At 37.8% G+C, this 21,364-nt stretch overlaps 1 protein-coding gene across 1 annotated transcript in view; it reads left to right on the top strand.

The window, feature by feature from the left end:
• LOC143155806 (potassium voltage-gated channel subfamily KQT member 1-like) overlaps positions 1-21,364 on the top strand; it is a 531,395-nt gene that overhangs the window by 314,490 nt on the left and 195,541 nt on the right. Inside the window, exons 14-16 of the mRNA XM_076328783.1 lie at positions 722-816; positions 1,804-1,844; positions 10,892-10,953. Coding sequence (XP_076184898.1) covers positions 722-816; positions 1,804-1,844; positions 10,892-10,953 — 198 coding nt within the window. The remainder of the gene's footprint in view (positions 1-721; positions 817-1,803; positions 1,845-10,891; positions 10,954-21,364) is intronic.

The raw sequence follows: 21,364 nt of genomic DNA, 5'->3' as shown, positions 1-21,364 counted from the left end.
GTTTCAAAATTCTGCCTTAGTAGTTATAGCAAGAAACCAGAGCTTGGCAGAAGCATCTGGATTCTCATTAGAGTGGGAATAAAGGTGGGCAGATGGCAGTTTTTTAGCTCTCTTGCATTTTTATCTGTCCTTTTTTATTTATTTGAATAGCACCTTTTTTTCTGACCTCGTAGGTATCATTAAAGACAAAGAAGCGCAAACAAAATCTACGTGCAGTCTTCAGACTTATGCAAAGCATCTGTCTTCCCAGTTACTTCAGCAATAATATTTCTGTCACCAGCCATCTTTAGTCTTTAGAGGCATTTGATTCTGGGTCCAAGTGTTATGAATTGGGCCTATTTCTATAGTTCAGTCCTCTGACATTCTGATTAGCATATGGTTTTGGAATGAGCCAAGAGATATCGCACATGATCGTCTTAGATAAATTATATATCTTGGTTTTGTGTTTTTTAAATACACTGTGAAGGTCTAATATTTTGCTCAGTATGAAGTAACATAAAGACATGACTAACTGACAGTAATGGGAATCAGTTGGCTCCATCCCCACAATAAATATGCACTCCTACAATGCCTACATATTTTTTATTCATTGCAACAACCATTGCAAAATGGCAAGCAAATAACTTCTCGAAGATGAAAAATAGAATGAAGGCCTGTCTGAAATAAAAATAAAGTTTAAACTATACTTACCTTTCAATCTCATGTATGACTCCTTTCACAGCAAGCTCGGAAACCGTATGACGTGCGCGATGTGATTGAACAGTACTCACAAGGACACCTTAATATGATGGTTCGGATAAAAGAACTTCAAAGAAGGTAGGCCCTGTCTACCTCGTGAAATATTTGATTTCTCTGGTGCCAGCTGGCTTTAGGAGAGATGTGTACTTAATGAACAGTAATTGTCCAAAATTGCAAGCACAACAGGGAGCACAATATCTAGAGGATTTAACTTGGAGTCATTTTTAACCCTTTTTATGACCAAGTTTACAATTATCCTTTATCCTCCTCTCCTCCTCCAAGTGAAATTAAAAGAAATTAAGGTGCATGCTGTGAAGTTTATAGTATGAAGTGAGTTTTTCTGCCCTCTTCTTAGAAAACTGTTCAAATAATGATTTACCTTTCTGTCCCCTCTCTGTGGTTCTCCACAATTGAGAGAAATCTGGTTCGCTTCTGCTCCCCTCTCTATCTGGAATTTTTCCCTTCCCACATTCCTCCATGCACATGCTTTCTCTGACTTTGGGGATCACAGCTGAAATATTTTGCCACAAAACTACTCTCTTCTGTTTCAGCACAAAGTGCTTTTCTCTTTACAAATTAACACTGCAGACTGGAACACCAGACTGAACTCCTCTGGCCCTTAAATGAAATGAAGAAAAAAAAAAAAATCCTGTTGAATGGAATCTACTGTGTCAACATATATAGATATTAAATCTGCCTGCATGAGATTCAAGGAATAGTTGCAAATGTTATTAAGAAGGCATTCTGTTTGTATAATCTTTGTTATTAGATTACATATGACACAGGAGAACTATGTTTTAGTTACAACATGAAAGTCTAAGAAATAAAATATTAGTACTCACAAAAATAACAATAATAATATGGTTTGATTTTGGAAAAAAACCCTAAAGAACTGAACTGCTGACTGTATGTGCAGAAAATCATGCTAGTCTCATGTTTTTACTTGCTTTGTTTTAGGTTTAAAGCTACTGTAAATTCTCATGTAAATTATGCTCCTATGCTTTTCCTAGCAACAGTTTAACTTGCTTGGTAATTGCACTGCTGGTAATTCTGTTTGCTTTTCAGATTGGACCATTCCTTGGGAAAGCCAGGCCTTTTCCTCCCAGGTATAGTGACTGCATTTTATGAAAAATTATTAGCTTCATAACTTTGTGAAAATACCCATGGCTACAGTAATATGGATTTGTAATCCAGCCAACTATGCATGAATATATAATTCCGTTAATAAGCCCTGGAACGACTGTCAAAAGGTAAATACCTTGCATTCAGGTGGTAGTGGAGTAAATGGAAATTAAGAATAAGTGCTAAAAATGTGTATCAGTGCACGATGAGTTGGATACATATTGCTGGAAATTTTTCCACAAAAATACTCTTTCTAAATCTTCTGTGCTGGGGTTAGAATATATGTTGGTTCCACTTTAAAAGATTTCTTCCTTTCTGAACAACCTATGGATTTAAGTTTTGGAAAGCTCAAAGGAAGATCAAGGGTATCATTCAGGAAGAAGTGGGGTAGCCTTGAAAGCTAGAGTAATAGAAGTGGTATGAAATTCAATCATAAAAAATGCAAGATCAAGCATAGGAAAACTAATTAAAAAAATCTCCTACATGCTAATAGTGGTGAACAGTCTGGCATGTCTGAGAAAAAGAAAGGTCTGGTCTGCTAATTAATTGTAAGCAAATGCCAACTGAACGTAAGAAAATGCTGTGATATATCCATGAAAAAATTAGTCTGATCCTAGGATCAAGAGGGAGATTTTCAAGACATACAGGGAAGTATGCATGTCTTTGCACACAACTCAGGTAAGGCTTTATGTGGTATCTTGTGCAAAAATTTGATTCCACATCTTTAGGAAAGACTAACTGCAACAAAAATAGGGACAATATACTAGGCTGACTAGGGAAAAGGAGAACCTATTCTATTAGTGGGAAACAGAAGTTTGCTCTTTTTAATCTAGCAAAACAAAGGGCTGGAAAGGGCTGTCTGTTAATTCTGCAAGGGGAGTAATTACCTGTGAAGCAAAAAAAATATGTAAGGGAAAGGCCAGTGCAAGCAGAAGAACAAATGTTTGTGAACTGGCCATAAATACATTTAAGCTGAAAACATACGGCCAGGAGGGAAGTCCCTGGCCATGCACAGCGGTGAGATTCTGTGAAAACCTTGTGGTTTTCCCATGGAGATCAGAAGCTTGAGTGCTTGTATGGGAAGGACGGAAGGAAGTGTTTATTTTCTATCAGAAGAGATTGACTTCAAATTTCCAGTCTCATTCTCTGTCCCTACAAGCTCAAAAGTGACTTAGGAACTGAAGTCCCATATCCCCAAGTGACTTTGAGCACTAATGGGCGTAAGTGTAACTGAGGGTGCCAAAGTTATTTCCGAGCCTTTAAAAAATGCCATATTATCAGTGGTTAAAATGATTTATACTATCAGAATGAGGAGCATCTCTCAAAAGACATTTTTAACGTCTGATTGCTGCAGAAGACTCAGTAGTACAATTCTCTTTCCCTGTAGCTGAGCTGGTTTTGGACCACACGAAAATAATCCGTCATCTTGAATACATCTATAAATATTTATGCTTGGGAATTCATTCCACAATGTGCGAGCTAAATTTATGGAAAAAACTTTGCTTACCTCCAAGAATGTATTATTTTATTTCAAATGTAACATTACCAAACTAGAACTGTAATTTGTGCTCAAAAAGACTAGTATTAGAGGCATTTTTTATGAAACAGCTTCTTGTTTCAGAGGTGAGGAATAATTAGAAGTGTTGGCTGCAAAGACACTAATTGTGAAATAATGTTCTGAGAAGTTTGGGAAGCTGAAGATGTTCAGGAAGTTTACTCTCACCAAATCTTGGGTCAAAAGGGTCACAGCAACCATTGGGAGGATCTTAGGTGGGTCTGTGGATTTGAACAAGTGTTTGAAATGTTCAAGTGTTGAAAAGAGTCTGAAGTACTGAGGAAGAGCCATGGGTTTGTGTCCATGATTGATTCAGTCCTGGGCAACTCCTATGCAAAGCCTACACTAGAACACTGGACAATAGAAACAATGTGAATGATCTACCTGTAGGCCTAAGGTTACACAGCAACTTGCTGTACCAGCCACATCCTGGAGAGATAACCTGCAAATACCACCCCAGATGATTGGGGGGGGGGGGGAAGTTCAAGTCAAAATCTGCCACTCATTTTTTTATCATTCATTATCACTTTTTATCAAAAATTCTTGCTTTGACTTAATATGTGGAAAAAAACACTGGTAAGGTAAGTTGGATTAGGCTCATCTTCAGAATTCATGATGGATAGTCTTACTGTGGAGAGCATCATAGGACTTCAGAGATATTTGGGAAAGCCATAATCTGTGCTCTGGAGAAGCTTATGGCATCCCTGTCCCTGCAACTAGCTTCCCTTGTTAGTCTTTTCTTGCAACATTACTGCTGAATAGCTGCTTTGAGACAGCTCTCTTAGATGCAAAAGCATGGTGGCTCTGCTAAGAATGATGTCTGCCTCCACAGCATGCCGACTCTACAAAGCCATACCTCTTGCAAAGACATATGGCTCTGCCCTCAAATGGACTAAATAAATACTGACTGGGAAAGGTAAAATGCTTGTTAAGGATGCAAAACCTGGTAAGCTCAGTTACGGGTTTGCAAGACCAAAACCAAAAGTTATTTGATCTAGTAGTTATTTTATCTAAACCCTCCACAAATCCAAAAATAAGATAAGTGGTTCCAGATAAATAAATGGTCTGCAGAACTAAAACTAGGGTTAGTTAGTCCCAGCATTATGCAACCCGCCAATAATGAAGTGACGAACAGTAATGAATGGTTATAGTATTGGTCTGTTTTGGGTGGAAACAGACTCTTGCACTGCCCTCCTCCTCTGGAAAAAGAGTTCTTCCTGAGTTTTCCTCAGAATAGATGGCTTATTCTACATTGAAAATGTATTTTCAATATGATATTTTTCCAGTTCAAAGGCATTGCTAAAAACCTCATTTGTAAACAATATGGGTGTTTCCTCCAGACTGTGTTATTTTTGTATTGATGGCAGGCAAAAGAGAAATGACAATGCAAAGAAAATTAAACCGCCAAGGAGAAAAACATCAGAAGAATTTTCCTTTCCAGCTCCTTTTTTTTCCTGTTTTATTATACTCCCATTCAAAGAATCTTAAGGTCTGATTCCAAGCCCGTTAAAATGAATGGGAGTCTTTCCAGTGACCTCAATGGGTTTTGGATAAGGCTGTTACTGAAACCCTGTTGTCAACTGTGATAATATTATATGAAGTAATTGCAGTGTGTCTATAGTATTATTACCTTTCAAAAGTGAATGATGTCATAAAAGATCCAGAATCTGAATCCACTGGAAGCAATTATTGTTATTTTTCAAGTTAGTTTCTCAAAGATAAAAAGCACTAAAAGCTGTGTTAAAACAAGATAAGGATACAAGAACAGAATAAAAGCCGTGCTGGGTCAGACCAGTCCTGACTCCAACGGAGCTAAAAGCAAGGTGCTTTGGGAAATGTATAAAAAACGGGCTTGCAAAAGCCTCTAACCTTCCTGTAAGCTTTCAGCCATTTGCAGATCAGAGACTTCCTGACATGGTTTTTGTGTATTTAGTAGTCCTAACTGGTTTGTCCTCAACAAGCTTGCCTAGTTTCTCCTGTAAACTTTTAACATCTGTGATATTTTGTGACAAGAATTTTCATGATTTAAGTTTCACATACACATACTGTGAGGAATCCTCCCTCTTTGTTTGTTTTGGTCTTGGCATCTACTAGCTTTCTTTGAAACTCCTAGTGTCAGGAGTGGATTTAAAAACATCAAGATAATGAATAGATTTTCCAAATACTTGAATCCTATTTTTATCAGTATACCCAGAAGACTATGTCTTAGTTTCATTGAAAGCCCATCTCAGTGTTCCAGGTAATGCAATTTTGTAAGATGAAACAAAGGTTCCTGTAATAGTAAACAAACCCCTTAATAAATGAAAGTGTTGATATAGAGGCAAAGCACATGTTAATAAAAATTGAATTAACAAAGCAGACACGTAATGATACAAATAAGAAGAGTGTAATACTTGACCTTCACTACACATGATGGAGTTAATTGCTTTTGAATGCAATTTCTGAGACTTACTATAGCTTTTCAGGGGCAAAGGTGAAGAATAATGCCAAGATAAAACAAAAGATCCAGTGTTTGGGTTCAGAAAAGTACGCAAAAGTCTGATGTTTATCTGCAGTTCATCTGGACCTCTTGGGTCTGCATAATACAGGTGGGAATCCCTGGAGAAAAAGGATTTCTTGTAAAATTTTGACAGTTCCATTGTTTGCTTTTTTTTCCATTAAATGCCACCTAAGCTTTCTGATGCTATTTCCTTCCCAGCTGTTAAGAAGAAATTAGGTCACAATATCTTTTAAAGCATAATAAATACGCTTAGTTTAATTTTTGTCTTTTTAAGTCAATTAGTATTTGAAATGAGAGATACCCATATTTCTGCAGGAACTGATTTATCCCACCCCTCCTGGAGACAAAATCCATGGGAACTTGGTCAAAAATAAAACCACTTAGGGCATTTTCTCTAGCTGTCAGGTGTTCACAATCTTGTCTCTGAAAGTTCATTTCATTACTGGGGTTGATCTACCTCAATGCAAAGAGCCAGCAGAAATATCACATATCTCCTACTTCGAGGGCTTGGAAACTGCAGCTAAGTTATTGTTCATCCAGGTCCTCCAAACAGTGTTGAATTGCATTCTTAATAAAAAGCTAATAGAGAAGCTTGCATTTAATTTTGAATTTGGTATATTAATTGTTTCATACATAGTATAATGATAGCGTGTCTAAATCCTGCCATCAGCACCTTCTGGAGGAAGGGCAGAAATGTGATGTAGTTCATACCAGATTCAGTGTATATGACTTCTCTCTAATAAATTAATTATATTGTTCCTCGTGAGCCACTTGAGAAAATTGTGTCATCTCAGAGGCTGGATAAATGAAGCAGGTAGGCAGACGGACCTTTTGTTTAGGGCTGGTTTATTAGTTGAAAGGTGATTGCGCGTCTTTAACCTGGCAAGTTACTCACTGCAGCTAGATTTTTGCAACTTGAAAAAGCTAGAAATTTCTACTTTCAGTGTATACTGTTGAACCTTCATCATGGAACAGTTAACTTTATCACAAAGTTTTCTGTGTTGCAGTACAGCCTTCTAAACTAAAATATTTTGGTAGTTTACTTTTTTAATTTTCTTTAGGCTGTCCAAGGGAAATCACAAGTGCCTGAACTAGGACTATGTCTTACCTCTTTTTAATTTCTTCTACCTATAAGTTGTAAAAGGCTCTGGCTGGCAAGAAAAGAGACTCAAGTCAAAAGCCATGATGCCTAATGCAAATTTGTAATTTGCTATTTTATGGATCCAGGGTTTAAAAGGGAAATCCTGACTTGCATTTTCAGAAGCACACCTGGTTTATAAACCTAAGAATCTAGATCTTGTCATAAGCTCATCACAATTCACCCAACACAGAGCTTTTACAGAACTGAACAAATACAGATCCAGAAGGCTGTAGTTGCCTTGAGTTAGACAAAGGAAGGTAGCGGTATCTCTTGCGCTATCCTGCTTTCTGTAGTCCAAGTACTGAACTTGTTCTAATTTGCCAAGTTTTTGAGATGTCTTTAGCAATCTGGAGTATCCTAGATTGTGACTAGTATCCTAGTCACAATGCTCAAATTCCTCATTTTCTGCTTAAAAAAATGAATGGCTTTCAAATAAATTTTAAAATTTTTGAGTTAGCTCCCTTCTAGCTGTATACACCATAAAAGTAAACATCAAGGAAGGACTCTTACTCTGTAAAAGCAGAGTAGATCATTTCCAGCTTTTATCATTTTCAGACCATCTGTCTGCAATTCATTCACTGGCCTAATGCTCCCCATAAGTATTTTTTCTAACCAAAGAAAAAAATCTATTTTCTTAAAAGTTTGGTATATTCTGATGAGATGGAGCACACTAATTGAGTAAAAAATTAAGATTATGTTGCTGTCCCTCATTTGATTTGCTCTTTTCCTTTTACTCATTTCAGATGGTAATTGCTGGTTTTTTTAAAAGAAAACAAACTTGAATAATGAGTAATATGCCATTTATATCATGTGCTTGCATTTGGGGAAAGAGTTGGGGATGGCCTTTCTTGTTTTCTCAACTGGTGTGGGGAACACCTAAAAATTTTTAATTTTTTTTACAAGAGGCATCTCTTGTTGTTCACTAGAAAAAGAGATGGGCCATCTTTGTGAAAATACTAGGAAATAAATGCAGGATCATGTTGTTTTGAAAGTAGTATAGTATGTATACTCAGGAAGGCAAAGACTTTCAGGGAAGAAGTTTATATATTGATAAAAATGAGAAATGGACTAGATGACCCAAGAACTATTCAGTCTTCTGAAGTATAATGCCTATTCCTTATATACTAGTATTTTATCTGATACAAGTCTAAGTATATAAAATGATGGTTTTGTATCATACCAACCATGTGACACAAGCTTGTTTCGACATTTTTTTTTTCTTCTGATCTAAAACTTGTCCATATGTATTTTCATCCAGTTATAAGTAATTGTGCCTCCTTTCATGATGATCATGCATGTTTCCTTTGTGTCTGTGCCTTTCACATATATGTACACAGTTACTGGATTGCTTAGCTGGTCTGTCTAATTGCAGATCAACACAAAGAACAGACAAAAGTCAATATGAAAAGAAAGTTATTTTGGATTACAAAGCAAAGAATGTAAAAATTAAGACATTTCAGATTTATACTTAGCCATGCAATCTTTTCAACTATGTAAAACAAATAATCTAATGTAGGAAATCTAAATCATTTATCTTGAAAAGACTCGAGAGAGAAAGCATAAACATGAGATAGAAATCAAATGTACTAGACCAATGTTATCTGAACTTCTGCCCACCCTGCTTACCACAATGCTCTGCACGTTGTATACACACACCATTTACTTCTAAAGATGGTCTCTATTAGAGGAAAATGCTTGTAAATTAGAGCTGAATGCTGATTTACATGGAGGCTAATAAGAAATGGGAAGGACCACAGCCTTTTGTGACTTATACAGGCTGCATGCCAATAAAGGGGTGGACATGACACAGCTACATGCATGTATATCATTCTTTTCACTTCATCTGATAGGAGTGCCACATGCCACGAAATAGCTTCTTGCTGCTTATCTGCTTCCTATTTTCTTGTTTTCTCTTCCACACCACATTTGAGAATAACGAAAATAGGAAACATTATTAACTTGGTTTGCTTGTTTTGGGATGTCTTGGTGATTCTACGAGGGATGTAATTAGAGCTGATGAGGAAATTATTCTTTTTTTTTTAAAAAAAAAAAAGCTTATTGGAATATTTCTTCAGGTTTGGGGGCCTTTTTGGTTTTAGACCTAAACAAAAACACTACCTATCCACTGTTGTTCAAATCACATCCCAAGTTAGAAAACCTTAAAGGCATGTTTTTTCTGGTACATTCTTTGAAAGGTGGTAAGTGTCTGCAGGTTTACTAACTAGAAAGTAGACTGCATAGTCAATTATTTCATTTTAAGCAGAGATGAATACATAGACAAACTTGAGCCTCAGCCACTTATATTTTAAGAGGTTTCCGTGGCTGTGAACTAATGAATGATGAACAGCACACATATATGAGCCAAGCTGTGTCTTTTATTTTCTGTCCCCACACAGTGTCCTTGAACAATCTTTGAATATTCTCTCCTTATGGTATTTATTCCTGCAGGTTCTCTGATGAAACACTTCTCCTTTCTAATGCCTGCACAGAGCTGCCAAGGGTCCATGATCTTTTTAATATTCTAGGTGGTCTGTAGAGGAGAAGGAAAGCAAGAAGAGTACTCTTGCCAGCATTGCTTTTCGCTAAAGTCTTCCTCTAAGGTTGTGGTGCATACAGTGCAAGTTACCTTGAGATGAACTTTGGTGCAAATATATCACTAAACATATCACATTAGCAAACGTATACACTGCTAATGGTAGTGGTAAAGCAAGTACCATTCATTGAGAAATGCAAGAATCTGAGTTCCCTGCAGAATGCGCACACATACAGGCAGTTACAGTGGATGCTGATGCACTGTAAATTCACATCTCAGCCTGCCTTCCAGTAAGCCCTTCACGTTATGCTCATGCCCTAAGCAAAATGGACTTAAATAGCTTTAAAAACCAAAGCTCAACCACTCATAAAAGTTCCATAATTTATGGAACAAACAAGGAGTAATTACTCCAGCCCAGTATTGGAAATATAGTTTAATAGAGAAAAATGTGTCCAAGTTCCATTGACATAGGCTTCTAGGTTACTTTAATATCAGAGTGTGGTTTTTTTCTTGTGAATATTTTCTCCCAGCTCAGAATATATGTGTTTTTGTGCTTCATTCCCTGTGAAATAACACCCCCAAACTATGGCATTCCTTTGTGATTGGCCACGTAAACACAAAGACTAGACCCCACTTTACACAGTTTTCAATCTTGGCTCCCAATCCCACCATTTGCAGTGTGCAAGTGAAACAAATTGCACAACTGGGCTTTAATAACCAGGTCTCATGAAGTCTAGGAGGGAAAATGAGGATGGAGATGCAAGGGCTTTTCCCAGTGTCACTCATTTGCAGAGAGGAGATAGATCTCTGCCACTTCAGCCCTTGAACCCCAGGGTAGTGCTGCCTCCTACATCTACAACCTCAGTTGAAAATTGTTCTGGTTTCTTTATGTGTAGGAAGTGTACATTGCTCATGTCAATGATATTCAAAATGGGGGGTATGCCTAGGAAGCATGCCTATTCCATCTAACTACATGCAGTTAATTGAGATAATTAAACAAGGAATCAAGTTACCTCAGACACTATCTATAGTCCTTCACGTCTACAGACTACCTCTACCAAAGTCCAGGTTGCCCTTCAGACTAACTTAATCTTGTCAGTTAGACAAACTAATTCCCTTCTCTCCAACTACCCTCTTTCACTTCTATACGCCATGAAGAAAATCTTTCTTATTATGTTCATGTTATTTATACTACCCTACTATTACCAGCTTCTTTTTTGCTTTAAGTACCATAGGTATAATTCTTAGTTTGAGTTTATTCTCCACCTAATGAATGTCCCATTTTTATTCTTCTTTATTTAGAAAAAGGGTTAGACAAAGGATACTGTACTGTAGGAGCCAGACTGATCCGGCTAGAGGATAAGGTAAGTGCATGAAAGCTTTTTTTTTTTTCCTGAGTAATGATATCTGATCTACAGACGCGCAAGATAGTATCTTGGCATGATTTACTTTAGAATTACAGGGCACCATAATAAAGAATAATATCCTAATTTTTGTAAGGGAGTTGATGAAGTATCGTGTGCATGTTGTTCAGCATTAACCATTTACCTGCCACACAGATTTGGTGCTTGATTTTAAAAGGGACTACTTTCATGTTGAAGCCAAATCACACATCTTGTAGATAAGTACTGTGAACTGACAAAGTGTTTGTCATACAAGAATTAGTGAGTTAAACAGAAAGGCGAGTATCAGGAGTCTTTGTAAATAGCAACGGTTGATATCTCAGTTAATAATCTTGAGGTTCTTTAATGTTTACTGCATTTTTACCCGGTGCAGTTATCTTTGCATCAATTCTGCCCCTCCCCCAGTGTCTTCTCTCCAAGAATATGTTCATCTTTGTTATTAATTAGAGTTACTTAGAAGTATGCCTAAAGGCCAGGGCTCAGTGAGGCTCTATTGTTTTATACCTATTCCAAACATCCTCAAGAGCTTTTCCCACTCAAGTGATAACAAAAATACGAGTTTGCTTAAAACTAGGAATCTATTTCTCTAATAGTTTTCTGGTCAGCTCTCTTACCTACCCCTAAAAACTGGTATCCCTAGAACAGTGTGCTTCCTGTGGACAGTAGCAGTGCAGTAGCTTTGGTATGTGGTATGATGTAACAGCTGAGACAAAAGTCCGTTTGAATTTAACATATCCATTGCCTGTTTGTATCCTTGTCTTACTCAAATTTGTCATGCAAATTTTCTTTTCACTTTTTTCTGGGGAAGTGAGGCGAGAAGGAAAGAGGAAGGAAACTTTTCATTATTCTTAAGAAAAACTGTGCATCTTGCCAAAAAGCAGAAATTGAAATTAAACAAATACAATTCCTCCCTCTCTTGCCTAATATCTAATGATCATTGCTATGACAACATTGGAAATACGTGATGCTGCAATGTCAAAGGACAGATTTTTCTTTAACTTTTAGCTTTATTGGGCAGTGTCAGAGAATCAGCTTCACATATAAAGACAAATTATCTGAGTTAACATTTAAAGTGAATTGGTCCCTTGTGCAGACACACTCATTCAAAGTGAAAATAGCTTTCGTTCAGATTACCTTAATTCACTTCAAAAGAGGTATATTGGTCTCTAGCCTCTGTATATTCTGTAAATTCACACCACTAGTTCAGTCAGATTTCTTGAATATGCATATATAAAGAAACCCACAATACAGATTTGAAAATTTAGCAATAAAAATATCTGTGTTAACAGTTATAATACTTTGTGTGAGAAATATTGCTAGTATTGTAAGTACTTCTGGAAGCAGTTGTTCATGGTCTCCTGACTGCTCCATATTTATGAAGAATATGAGGTCAGAAAGTTATTAATGTGTCTGGCATTGGTCCAGCTTTAGCACAATATGCTGTAGATTTGATAACTTTTTATTTCAAAGCCTTAATTAGAGTACTGCAGAGGTGTCTTGGTGTTGGAAGAGGAACATTACGGAAGATGCCAGTGTATGCTGTAAATGCTGCAGTGAATGATCTCTGTTGCAGATAACCTGCTCATGCTCTACCTTTACAGCTTAAACCTGCTAGAAAACTGAACTCTAGCTGATTCAAAAAGGTTATCATTTTCATCAATACTGCCTTGATGTAAATGCTTAGAGATGATGAAGCCACATGGTTTCGCCTTCTCATGTTAAATGTCTATTGTAAGCATGTGGTAACCAATCTGTAGCAGGGGTTCGCAACAATGTTCTCGGAACAAGTCATGCAAGTTAAGAAAACCCCAATGGTATAGCCATCTTAACTTCATTTAAGCATGATCTAAATATAGTTGGTGCAAGCTAAAGCCATTAGTGTGGGCAAGACCTAGCTGCTATTTTGTTTGAAGAATTAACCTGTAGTGCTTTAACTGGCCGCATATTGTATGGGAACTGGTGATTTCTATCTCTCTACTTATTGTTCTGGAGAAAACAAATAGAAGGGAATAAAAATATGTCAAGATATTTTCATAAGATGACTCTATAAAAGACATTCAATCGCTGTAGTTTCCTTTTGGTTCTCAGACGAAACTATAAATGTAAAATAAAATGCCAGAGTCTGATGGAACCCAGGGCATTTGTTCTTTCAGTACAAATTAACCTTCTTTTAGGTGTACAGGGCTTCATTCTCATATTCCTGCTAAGAAAGTAGACACAGTGCACAAAAAGGGCAAACATTTGTTGTGTTGGTTTGTTCGGGGCCTTGGTGGTGTGGGTTTGGTTGGGCTTTTTTGTATTTGCATCTTTTTGGCACATTAGGCTAAAATACATTTGTTTACATAGTGAAAACAAAGTTAAGCTTCCCAGATATCTCTATTTTAATAGGACAATAGAAATGACCGCATCCTGCTGTCAAACAGCTTCCCCTAAACTATTTTCCCATGTCTCATGGGCTCTCCTGCTTTAATAGTTCACTGTGTAGTAGCTGCTATGTGCCCAAGTGTGAAACAATATTGGAGTCAGGAAGGACAAGCTGGGTTTCAACCTCTGAGGAGAATAAAAGAAGCAAGGGCATGTCTGACATCAGGCTCCAGCTGGTGGTGAAAAATGATCTCCCCCTTGGAACTAGAAAACCTTCGGGATCAGCCTCTTCCCCCTGGAGAAATTATTTTAACATTCAGTCACCCAGTATAGTCATGGCAGCTTCCCAACTGAGTGACGCATCTGATAAAATGACACATTTTTGGGCAAAGGCCAGTTGGTGTAGACTGATAAAAATGCAGTGCGGATTTGAACATTTCATCTGCTTAAAAATCTGTATCAATAAGCTATTAGTACACCTCTAGCCCAGACTGATCTTTCTCACCAGCATTTTCCAGTTCATTTGTTTTAGTTGTTTCTCCAAAAGGGAATTGGAATGTAATTCACCCATTCAGAGCTGTTGCGTTGTTCTGCATAAAGCCATAATTACTCTTTTCATAAATTTTGAGAGAGAGAGAAGTGTACATTTCTGATGGTTAAGATGAACTTCATTCCCTTGAGAGGTTTGCTACTATTTGAGTTAAAATGGAGGATTTGCTGTGTAGAAGGGCATAGGCATAGATCTCTGAAGTGGTTGCTTAGTGATAGATAAAAGCTTTGAGGCAAAAATGTTTCAAAGTTTCAAAGATAACAGCCTTCCATTCATGTGGCATGAGCAGCGTTGGCTGCAGCCTCTCTTTTGTGACCATCCGGGCTCCGTATGTAAGTTTAAGGCAACAAGGAAGAGGTAAGAACAAGTTTGTGTAGGATGAAGCACCATGCGAGTCTAGCATAAAGCAGAGTTGAAATACACTTCTGTCACTTTGCTTTTAAGCATTGCAAAGCTGACTCAAAAGGGATAAAATGCATGGTGGTAGTTTCCAGACAATATGTAAAACCCTTTTTGGCAACATCAGTGCTGTGTAAGGCCTTACTCCTTTCATTAACATGGCATGTTGCATAGTGCAAGTTTACCCATAACACTTTTCAACCTGTTTTTGCCTGAGTAGGGTATAAAAATCTTATTTTGTTGTGGTCAGTATAATAACCTGGTGTGGTTCTTTTCATAAAAACACTGAGATGTTTAGAGAAAGAATGGGGCTTCTTTCTCAACACATGATGTGTGCCATTTGGCCGACCCTTTCTTTAGTTCGATGGCAGGGTTTAATTTTAAATTGCGGTATGTAGCCATTGACGGATTCTTTTGAAATGTATTAAGAGGGAGATTGGCTCCAAGATGATGTTCTAGAGCTGGCGTTAGTTTCTTTTCAAAATTGTAAACTAATGCTCCTTTATGATGAAATGAGTATTCTTTCTTTTTCGTTTCTTTCAAAATTAGAAACAAAAATCGTGGTGTGCTATGTCAAACTGCACGGCAACCTATAAATAAAAACAGGAGAGAAAAGAATCTACAAATGAAAGGTTAGAAGGGACAGCTGTGTTGTCTTTGAAAAAGAAATCTATTAGGTATTTTTATAATTATGTGGCAGTCTTCTTTATGTGGTATTCACAGTTATGATTTACGTCCATATTACCATAACTATTTCCATACTTATAGACAACATGTGATAATGCTGGGAGCCAAAAGCAACCATTTGGTAGCATTTAGAAAATGCAGAAACACTAAGAGAAAACAGGGCAGTAAAGCAGAACCCTTCTGAGCTTTATCCATCTGACTAATGGGAGCCAGAACAAAAGTGTCGTCCAACATAAACAAATGTAGAGGTTGGATTGTGGTGGTAAACTCTCTCTTTACCAATTTAAATACTCGTTTTAAAGTTGGGAGCTAAAAAGATGGGCTCAGACAAGAGTGGTATTTCCCTACCATCCTATTCCTCCTGGATAACAATGGAGAGATGGATGTTAGTGAATCTGACTCCTGCTGTGATTACATCAGGAGTCATTAAATAGTAAATTATTTATTATGACAGTGCCTGCAAGCACCGCCATAGTGAAGGCCCTGTCAGAATTTCCATTATAAACCCCTAATTTGTGGGTGGGGTGATGGGCATAACTGAACTGCATTTAAAAAAAAACAAGGGAAAAAGCTGAAAATTGGTGCACAATGAGTCAGTTGCAAAATGAGCGTGCTACATTTTTGAGGTTTCAAGAATATGTCTGAAATAAACCCAACAAATGCATTTGTTAACAAAAACATATTTTGGCACTAAGGTGTTTGTGGGTTGTTTGCCCCCAGTTCCTTAAAGATTGAGTCATTCCATAATATAAAGCTTTTCAGAAGGCTTTTTGCAAATGGGCGTTATGTGGATTTTCTTAGCTACTAGAACAGGCTGATAGTTCTTGAAAGTAGCTATCTGAGTTGCACTGCCATTCCTTCTTCTAAACAGAACATACATTTCATCCTGGCCCTCTGTGTTTTGCAAACATGCATGAACACAAATGTGTGTGAGTCAATAATTAACATAGCTAATGTGACTTGCAGTTACTAGTATATCTCGTGAAGGAGGTGTATTGCTTGTTGTACGTGTCCTTGGAGCATGCCTGTTCAGTTCAAGGAGATGGACAGGAGGTTCACAGGGAGAGATGCTATGAATGTGTATTTGGAATGGAATGCCAGTAAACACAGTCGAAGCCTGATCTCATTTACTCCAGAGCAGTCCAGCACAAATCCATTGATTCTGCACCGTATCTATGAAGTCATTAGATTTTTATTTTTAAGCTGTTGCCTAATTAAAAAACAAATGCCTGATGCTTCAAGCCAAATTGCGCTTCCATTTATGCCAGTGGAGTTACTCAGGATTTACACAGGTGTAAATTGCAGCAAATTTCTTACATGGCTTTAAACAAGATTCCAGCTCATGTCTTCACATCCTGCTCAACAGGAGCGAATTGACAGAGATGAGGTGAAAGCAGAAATGGGGACTCAAAAAGTTCAGAATTAGTCTGAGTGAAATTATGTTTTTCATCTATTATGTCTAAGTGAATCTTTGGGGTATGCTGGGGATTTAAGGTACCATAGAACTGAAGTTGTGCATGCGTTCTTGTACCGAAACATCAAGATGGGGTTTTAATCTGAAAACCAAGTAATGCTAATTTAACAGCTTAGATCTCAGCCGCACAGCTTTTCTGCTTTGCTAGCTGACTTCTCAATGCAGAGAGGAACTATCACAGCTTGGACTTATTTTGACTGTCTGGGATGGTTCTAAGCTTCTCAGATAAACCTTGTTTAATACGGTTGAGAGGGAAAGGCTGGTTTTGAGCTGCCTGGTTTTGATGGGAATGTCTGAAGGATCAGACAAAAATAAGAGTTAACTGATACGCCTTTCAAGCAAAAGGAACGAAGAGATAGATCATATATTCTGAAGCGTATCTGAAAGAATCCTGCTTGAATTCTTCCCTTATGGTTCTTGTTATGGAGCCTTATCATATGTGGTACTTGGTAGCACCCTCCATTTATTAAGGTTGTACACCACTTTCCATTACAGAGCTCTATTTTCAGTTGCTTACATCTTTGCCAAACTTTAGCCATCTGGGCTGAAATTCTCCAAGGCAGATGTCTGCCTCAGGCTGAGGTTTTTTGGAAAATTTATATGTCAGTGTGGGTCATCCTTTCTATATCACAGTAACCTGACCCACTGTGAAGATTCTCCCAAAAGTAAACATAAAAATGTTGATGGAAAACACTTGAGCTTCTTCTAAATTTAAGCAAGAAAATTGGACAGAAATGGAATATTATCTGCCAGTCTTGAGACCCAGAGGCCTGATCCAAAACATAGTGAACTCAGCAGGAGGCTTTCACATGGATCAGGCCCTGATTTTTAACGGGTGAGGGAGCAAAGAGTTTTGCATAGTGAACGTTTGCCAGGACGCAATTCACCACCATAAATCAAACGTTAAATAATTCCAAAGCCCAATAAATGAGCATGCAGATGGCAGTGTCTGCTCCCCAGTGATTGCACTGACTGTTGATTAGGATCCAGCTTGAATAGTTTGATCTCATTTATAGCAGTCTCAAGGACTGCTGTGATTAGGCAATTGGTGCAATCTAGTTGCTCTTCTGCTCTCTTGGCTGAAACTCTTCTGGTGGAACCAAAACCACCCGGCAAACACTGCCCATGACACCTTGGAGCATGCTGGGGCTGGGGGAGGCAGGGGCTCACAGCCATATGCTGCATAGCAGCCTGAAATCAGTTTGCAGCTACCTTACATTTAATAAGAAACAAGGAGAGTCGCTTGCAGAAGATGTACTACCCTGCACTAATGCTCCTTGAGGAGAGCACACAGATTAACTGTGAATAACAAGGAAGATAGAAGCAGTAAAGTGATTTAGGGCTGCTGGTAAATAACGGAGCCTTTGGGGAAGGGAATCTTTCACAGGCTGTTACGATGTTGGAAATCTAATCCATATTGATGCGCCCGGGCTGTTTAACCTGCACGGAAAAGGTCCTGGAAATAGCAGTGTTGACCACAAAGGCTGTGGTTGAGGGAGCCTGTCCGTCGCTTCCTGTTCTCCACCAAAACCTTCTAAGCATTACAAATGGTTTTAACCGAAATTGAGAAGGGGGTCATGAGCTTAGAGATGTTGATTTCCTGTAAGTTTAAGAGAAAATAAGTGCCTGGGTAGAGGACAGACACTCTGTTAATCCCCCTGCTCCCAGAAGAAAAGACTGCAGTGTGAGCATGGCTCTTCTCAGGTGCCAGAGAGTCCAGCCACAAATGTATAGGAAACAAAGCTCTGTTAGTTCTGTTGCTTATGAAGCAATGAAGCAATTTATTTACTGTTGCTGGGTGAAAAAATATATTTTTACCTTAAGAGTATTTTGGAGATCTTGACAATTTTTTTTTTTTGGATAAAAAGTCAAATCCTCCCACAAAGAGCTTTGACCTGAACCTCCAAAGAATAACAGAAATCAGATCGGCTATAAGTATTTTGTTTCTACCTTTCCTAATTTTTAATAGGTTATTCTAAATTAACATAAAGTTCTAAATGATCAGTCATCCTGGTCCCCAAAACAAAATGCTTTCATTTAGAAATGTGAAAATGGAGTATTTCAACAATTCTTCTATTCTGTTCAAATAATTAAAAAAAAAAAAAAGAAATTCATTAAACCTGTCTTTTCTTATGAACAGCTTTTTAAAAATTGTTATTTTCTGATGGAAATAAATTTCATTTGAACAGTTTTTATGACCTCCAATTGTTGCTGATTCTAACCAATTTAATTTAAAAACCTATTTTCAAAAATAGATTTTGTAGCTGTTTTTAGTTGGCTATGGCTGTATGCTGCAAGTGCTGCCCTCCCTACAGACAAGTTGAGAATTTTCCTTTGGAATGTTTCTCCATCTGAAAATGACAGTTTGTTTCCAATGGAACATTTTTTGAAAAGGTGTCACATTCTATGGAACTGTATTTTAAGTCATATACTGAAAGAAAGTATTTCCAATTTTCTACTTCAGAGCGACTTTCTGAAAATCAGAATTGGGGTGAAATACTCTTGATTTTTCTGAGCGTTTCGGTTGAACTGATTTATTTCTAATTCATTTGTTTAAAATTGTTGTTATTTCATTCTGTTTCTGAATGAAAGACATTCCAGCGTCATGAAGAATTCACAGAGAACACAGAAATTTTCCTATAGGAAAAAGAGTAATTTTCCTCTAGTACTCCTTACTTCAGAATTACTGTGATTATTTCACCTACCACATTTTTCAGATCAGTAATTTAAAGGGCAGTTTTAATATTATTTGAATGCCGTGTAATATTGACCTCTAAGTACTCTTGATCAGGGAAAGTACACTGGAAAACCCCAGATTTTTATGATTCAAATAGTTACCGGACTAGCACTTGGATTTATATTTCATGCAAGAACTGCGATGCTGAGTCAGAGCAAACATCTGTTTAGTCCTGGAGCTATCCTGTTGCAGCTGATGGCCAGTATCGGATGTTAAGGGATGGACTAGAAGAATAGATTGAGTCTAAATTACTATAACTAGTCTCTGGGTGTTTGCAATGGATTATATATAATAAGCAGTATGAAGAATACTGCTGTACAAGGCGAGTTACAGGATGACACAGCTCTGTAAAAGAAAAAAAAAATATGAAAAAACCCACCAAGATACACTGGAGTACTGTGGAGACCTGCCCTGACATGTTGGCTGTATCTAAGGAAGAAAATTTTCACTCAACAGTAAATTCATATAAAGGACTTCATATATAAAGGCTTATGAGGTAAGGGAGAGAGATATAAAATGTCAAGAAACTGAGAAACTCTTTTCTCCCTATAGTTACCACCAGGTTGTTATTTGCAACACATAGCTTTGAATTATATGTAGCAGGAAAATAGTGAGCAGATCAGTAATACATACTCACTTCTACAACGTAATTACTTTTCCTACTAGTAAATAATGTTGATAAATTATATTCATATTTTTCTTGTTTAGAAGTTTGATTGTGATTTCAGTGCTGTGTTCTGGGGTGTTTTAGTAAAATACACGTTATTCCATGTGTCTGTTACACACTGCAGTCCTTTGAGACCAGGAGAAGGGGACTGGGTTCTGAGTCTGAGGAGGTGAGGTGGTGTAGGGTACCTCAGATCTCTTCTGATCGTGCCGGTACAGTGCTTAGTTTATTACAAGCTTGATCCTCGAGTGCGTTTTTATGCAATGTCAGAATACAATTAAATAATACTAAATCACTAAGCAGTTTATCTAGGGATTTATTCATGGTCTTGTAATTGAAGAACTGCTTTTTTCATTGTCGGCAAGCGTTTCTCTGCAGGTTAAAACGGCTTTGTGTAGAACAGTTATGACTGTGAATGCACTGAAAGCAAGGAAGCACGGTCTGTTGTCTCACGCACGGAGCTCCAGCTTCAGAAACCCAGGGTGCTCTGCCAGAGAACCTCAGCGCAAATGCAAACAAAACACAGTCTCCCCCTCTATAAAACAATACTTTGCTACTTCAGTTACTGTGAGGTACTCGGATACTATCGTACAGAGAGACATATAAATACCTTATCTAGAAGTATATCGCTCAGCATCTAGAGGTATTCCTCACAGTCTCAAATACTGCTTTCTTAAGAGTCCAATGCCCTTCTGTGGACTAAGCAATCCTAAACATCTCTCCTTTAATCTTTCTGTGAACTTAAAACGCCTGTCTCTGCCCGTGAAGTAAACTATCTGCTGTCTCATCAGGCCATAGCCAGTGTTTTCAATTCTGTGGTTGTGGTGCCATAAAATATCTTCTGATCCCAGGATAATTCAGCTTGGAGGGGACCTCAGGAGGTTGTTTAGTCACTGCAGCACCCCACCATCTCTACTGTGCATCTAGCACACTTCTCTAGTAGTTTTGTGTAGCATGTAGATGAAGGAATATTCGCTAAAAATGTGCTGGCAGGCTTTGCTCATGTTTAAGGGGCATTAAGTACCGAATTGGCAGGTCTGGGTTTGTTTCTGAGACCTGCAGCCCACAGTTAAAGTGGACATATGGAACATGGCAGTGCCTTGGGCCTCAGTGTTTTCAAAACCTGACAACTAGAAGTACTGAAAATTCTGTCATATTTTCTCCTCTGAAAATTGCTAACAAAAATAGGAGGCTATAACTGACATAAAAAGGACTTTTTTTTCAAGAGGTGAAGCATACAGCAATGGCATGTAAAGCAAGTTTAACAGGTATGGAAAGCAGCCAAAACAGTGTCATTTAAAATGTGGGCTAGTACAGGGCCATGCTGTCTGCTGCCAGGTCAGGTTAAATGTCTGATCAGATCTCCATCTGGACTCAGGATCTAGCTCTTACAGCTTCCCTGCCTCTTCAGGAGTAGAAAGTGCAGGCCATCAGCTCTGCGATAATATCACAAGTCTCCTACTACTCTACATGTTTCTTAAGGCTTTGGTACCT

The sequence above is a fragment of the Aptenodytes patagonicus genome, chromosome 1 (assembly GCF_965638725.1).
Source record: "Aptenodytes patagonicus chromosome 1, bAptPat1.pri.cur, whole genome shotgun sequence".
Classification (NCBI taxonomy): domain Eukaryota; kingdom Metazoa; phylum Chordata; class Aves; order Sphenisciformes; family Spheniscidae; genus Aptenodytes; species Aptenodytes patagonicus.
Note: the sequence above shows the minus strand (reverse complement) of the source record. Positions and strands in the feature narration are given on the sequence as shown.